At 36.0% G+C, this 5,469-nt stretch overlaps 1 protein-coding gene across 1 annotated transcript; it reads left to right on the top strand.

The window, feature by feature from the left end:
• The first annotated feature begins 4,324 nt into the window (after positions 1 to 4,324).
• LOC147481899 (uncharacterized) lies at positions 4,325 to 4,875 on the top strand. Its single transcript, XM_086579114.1, has 2 exons — positions 4,325 to 4,331; positions 4,499 to 4,875. Exons 1-2 carry the CDS (start codon positions 4,325 to 4,327, stop codon positions 4,873 to 4,875), a joined length of 384 nt encoding a protein of 127 aa, XP_086435240.1.
• Positions 4,876 to 5,469: the final 594 nt, after the last annotated feature.

Here is a 5,469-nt window from a genome sequence, read left to right as displayed (position 1 = left end):
ACATTGATAAATAACTATTGTTACTGTAACAAATTATAAGTAACACATTATCAATTCCATAAGGCATCAGCCTAATTCTGAAGATCTTGGTAGAAGGACTTCTTTGCTTTAGCTGTAAGGAAGCACCACATAACTTTTCAAATTATTTTATACTAGTGCTTGCAGACGTACAATATTTTATATCATGCATGCATTGAATGTTTAGTCATTATCGTTAGCTGCCAGTTCCATTCACATTAATGTTCACTTTAATTTTTTACGAAAAATAATTGCCCAAACGTAGTACTGTAAGTGATTTTGGCTTGTTCATTACTTTGGAAATGTACTCTTCATTTGTTTCATAAGGTGGTTCTTGTTCTTGGCTAGTTTAAATATGGAAAGCATTCACTTTAGGATACAGAAGTATTAACTTACACTTGCTAATTGTTTTGCATGCAGAGGATGCATATGAAAAGCAAGTTGTAGATGGAGTTATATTGCCTTGTTGGGTGCTATGGAATATTGTAGTCATGCTAGAGGTGTAGCTTATTAGCAACGATACAAGTTTGTTGGCTTCATCCAAAAATATGTTGTGCTTTGGCAGGCTAGGATGATTACTTTTCTAATTCTACTGGATGTTTAATTTCGATTTATATTCAAATACATATATCGGTTATCCAAGTATGTCTTGGTTTATTTGTAAAGTCTCAAAAGAATTAGTGTTTGTGAATAATATTTTGAAACTTAATATATTATGTTTGTTTGGGAAACTTTTATCAATGCAGGTCCAATTCAATGTGGAATGCCGATTTTTATTTTCATGTGTATTCGTTATTATTTTTTTGAAAAAACAAATATATTCATCACGGTTTTAACCAAACTATCATGTATAGTTGTCCTTTTTGTGATGGTTACAACATGATTACATTATTGTTTTGTCAAAACAGTCACAAAAATAAGGATTTTTTTGTGACGGTTTTAAGTATTTGTTACTGTTTATGTGGTGGAAATAGGTATATCTGGAGGGGAATATTTGTGATGGTTTTGGGGAAAACAAAAAATAGTGACAAAAGACTTTTTGTCACTCTTTTTAACAGTGATATAAAGCCTTTTTTTCTTGTAGTGAACGCTATTAATTTGATAGCGTTTTTGGACACAAACGCTATGTTAAAAAGCATAGAATGGCCATAGATAGCGTTTTGTAAATGCTATGAAATAAAATTCATAGCGTTTTTCCTATGCTATCTATGCACTTTTCTGCAGTAGTGTCTAGAATGTGCAGTGGGCACACTTTTCCTTACAATCTCAATGATGTCCAAAGGAGCTGAGGTCAATTAAACATAACTAGCACATATTATCATACTAACATATTTATAATTAAGCTAGAGGTCTTTATTAGGTGTTACATAAGCCTTAAGTGATGGTTTAAGAATAAATGGAATGAATAAACAAAATAAACAAGTATGAGAAAATAGGGTCTTCAAATTACATTACTAGATAAAGCATTTGTTCTTGCTTTGTTTCTAGACTTTTGTTCCATACTTAACCTTTTTGTTTTGCCTTTTGACTCCTTTTGATTTTATGGAGTTCTAAATTTGATTATTCTTTTATTTTGGAAACTTTCATTTATTTTCTTTTTGAAGCAACTAACTAATTTTGGTTTTGCACAAGTCTTTCTCTTCACTTTTCTCCACTTCATCCTATTTCTCAAACTTATCGGATAGGTAGGCTATTATATTTTTTAATTTCTATTTTATAGAGGATAAGGAATTTGTAGTTTATGAAAAAGTTAAAGAAAGGCTCAGTGGGGCAACTAGCGGAAAAATATTCTTATAGGTGTGAATTTCTGGCTATATCGATACAAAGGGGGCCTAAATTCTCGCTTAGGATATGGTATGTGATAGGGTTATATACTAAAAGCATTACTTTTGTATTAACTCTAATTCTTCATATTTTGAATAAGAATCATATGGGCAAATGTTATGCATATTATATATGTTATTAGTTAAATGTATGTGCCTAATACTTTATGTTGTAGATGATATAGTGTGAACACACAGAAGATCATATCATCAGTACCTTATAAAGTATAAGTAATCGTTCACAACCTAGATGGATTTGGACAAACCATTGGTACGGTTGTAGTATAATCTGGTATTAGTCTATCTTGACTATAGGATTACACTAGTATACTTTATGTGTATTGAACAGGACCAAGTGAGGTTGTTTCTCTTTATATTGACTATATAAGAGAACAAATGCCCCTGTTATTATGGATGCTTGTCCTCTTAATCCGGATATAATAACGGGCACTTACGTGCATTGTACATTGCTTTAAATCATCAATGAGTGAGATTCATTTCTGAAACAACAAACTTGATGGATTAGGTAATGACATTGTATGTAAGGTATGCTGTTGATTATAGAAGGAATCTGTGACCCGCAGGAAGTTGGGTTGATGATGTCCCCTTGAGGAGCTCAAAAAGATTGTCATGTAAACCCTGCAGGTGGATTTATTCCGACATGACAATGAGGTTGAGTGGTACTACTCAAGGACATAAGAAGTTGATTAATATAGTTGTCAGTAACTTGACTTAATCAATGGACATTCAATATCTTAAACACGAGGAGATCAACGAGCATATAATATAGAGCCCATAAACACTGACACGTAATTTGGGATTAGGGCGGTAGTGCAACAATGGCTTTTAGTGGAATAAGCCATTTGCTGATGGACTTGGGCCGTGTGTTCTGGGCGAACATGGAAAGCCCAAGCCCGTCAGGAGGCCCAACCCTAATTTCTCCTCATGGTCCCTGTTGTAGCCTATAAATAGAATCCTTTTTCTCTTGGCTGAAATGACTATTCACTAGATTGAAAATAGAGGCAATGAAAGATAGATCCAAAATTGGATCTAGCTTTGTGAGAAAGAAGGGGGTTGGTAGATCGTTGTCCACACAACGTCCAATCTATTCAAAAGGTCATAGCTATTGAATTTTCAGATATTACATCTTAGCCGATTCTAAAAGGTATGTTTTCTATTCAAAACCGTGAACCCCATTAATTCCGCTGTGCGTAGGTTTTCGCAGTTTGTAGAAATTTGCATTTTGAAATAACGGTTCCTACAATTGGTATCAGAGCATGTAGATTTGTTGGTAGATGTAGAACTGTTCTAACTTGGATTTACAGGCATCTAAACCAACTGTTATGGTCAGAATGATTTCTGGAAAGAAATGGATCGATTTTTGTTTTTATGAAAAATTGATTGGTTTTACAGCTTTTGATTATTGGTGGATGTAATTTAAATCACGGTATGTATCGTGTTATTGTTTTTATCCATGATGTAATCATATATAAAGATCAAAAGATCAAAAAGATCAAGATTTGGATTGGTCGAAATCCGGATTTGAGTTTTTATGCTGGAGTGCGGATGGAGCGCACGTCGCGCTCAAGCGCCTAGAAGTGGCAAAAGGCAGGAGCGCAGGTTAAGCACGGGTTGTGCTGAAAAACACTGGAAGGAGCGCGCCACGCGCCTTATACAGTCAAAAGTGGAGCGCGGGTCGCGTCCTTCACGGCAGAAAGAGATTTTTTTTTCTCTAGAATGAGATGAAATTTGTTTGCTGTTCGGGGGTCTATAAAGTGATTTCGTGAGGTTTCTGCCGAATTTTGTGAAGGCAACTAAAAGAGTTCGGCGAACAGGGAGCAATGAATATGGGCCATAACTGTTGGGAATTTATTTTCCATTTTATTGTTCATATTTGCTTATTTTATATACATGTTTTTATTTGTGGATGTTTGTTAAAAACTAAGCCCACATGAATAATAGATAACATGGACATAGACCTGACCAGTAAACATAAAGATCCTCAGTTCTAAATAACTAAGTGGGAGTGGGAATTTGTTTTGTATAAATCCCACGGTCTCCATTACTGGTTTGTTGGTGATGTAATTATACTTTCGCGTCGGTTTTAGTGCCTTCCTCCATATCGGATGAGTCTAATTACGGATCACCAGAACAAACTTCTAAAGGACAACTATATGAAGTTATTAATGTATGGATTCACTTCTCCATCTGAAGGGATTCATTACAAATAATGGACTAAGAAGTTGAGTAATGGTATATACTTAGAGTGGTGTGCTGTTAAGTTGACGAGAAGTAGAACTAATAGGAAAAACCTCTCTACACGAATGTAGATAGGGTAAACATCCACACTATCGTGGCTTACTACATCTCAGTGTGTAGGGTGCTGACGGGTTAATTAATTGAGTTTTAAGTTAACTCCAAAAGTATTTCCACGAATGCAGAATGGTAAACGTCCACACTATCGTGGCTTACTACTTCTCGGTATGGAAGGTGCAAGTGATGGGTTGATTAATTAATTAATTTCTGTTATTAACTCAAGAAGTTTTTGCCTTACATAATAGTTATTTTATGTGATTCTCAGGTTTTCAAAATGGTTACTTTCAACCCACTAGCAACTGTTCTTTAGGAAAACAAACTTCTTGGCCCTAATTACATAGACTGGAAACGCAACTTGGATATAGTGTTGACTGCTGAAGAGTACAAATTTGTACTCAATGAGGAATGCCCACCTAAGCCAAAAGATGATGCTGGAGAAGATGAGAAAGGATCATATAAGAAGTGGATCAAGGCAGATGAGTTGTCGCGGTGTTACATTCTGGCATTTATGTCAGGTATGCTGCAACATCAACATCAGGCCATGACCACGGCTTATGATATGATGACCAATCTCATGGAACTCTTCGGACACCAGAATAGGGCTGCTAGGCAAACTGCCATGAAAAACTTGATGACCACAACTATGACTGAAGGAACTGCTGTAAGGGATCATATACTCAGGATGATGGCTTATCTGAATGAGTTGGAGATCCTTTGAGCTGATATCGATGCGGAAATGCAGGTCCATATCATTCTCATGGAACTGCCTGAGAGGTTTGAACCGTTCCGCCTTAACTACAACATGAACAAAAGGTTGTATTCTTTGGTATAACTGATGACAGAACTTCAGTCAGCTGAGAGTCTCTTTAAGCAGAGTTATGTTCAGGTTTATGCTACTGAGAAGGTTTCTACTTCTACGCCTAATGGCAGTAAGAAGAAGAATAATGTTCAGAAGCATAAGAGCATGGCAAAGAAGGGCATGTGACCTCAAGGAGCTGTGCAAAAGCCTAAAGGCAAGTGCTACAAGTGCAAGCAGTCAGGACACTGGAGGCAAGATTGTCCTCTTCTCAACAAAGAGAATAATGGAGGTATGTCTCATGCACTAGTCTTTTAATATGTTTAGCGGTGTTATCTACCAGTACCTGGTGTGTAGATACGGAAGCCACTAACCATGTCTGCATTTCGTTGTAGAGGTTCCAGGAAACCAAAAAACTTAGTGCTGGAGAGATTGCCATATCTTTTGGGATGCTACGAAAGAAGTAGCTATTGCAGTGGGAGATGTTTATTTATCTTTTGGTAGAAATAAGACTAA

The sequence above is a fragment of the Coptis chinensis genome, chromosome 8, assembly GCF_015680905.1.
Source record: "Coptis chinensis isolate HL-2020 chromosome 8, ASM1568090v1, whole genome shotgun sequence".
Taxonomy (NCBI): domain Eukaryota; kingdom Viridiplantae; phylum Streptophyta; class Magnoliopsida; order Ranunculales; family Ranunculaceae; genus Coptis; species Coptis chinensis.
Note: the sequence above shows the minus strand (reverse complement) of the source record. Positions and strands in the feature narration are given on the sequence as shown.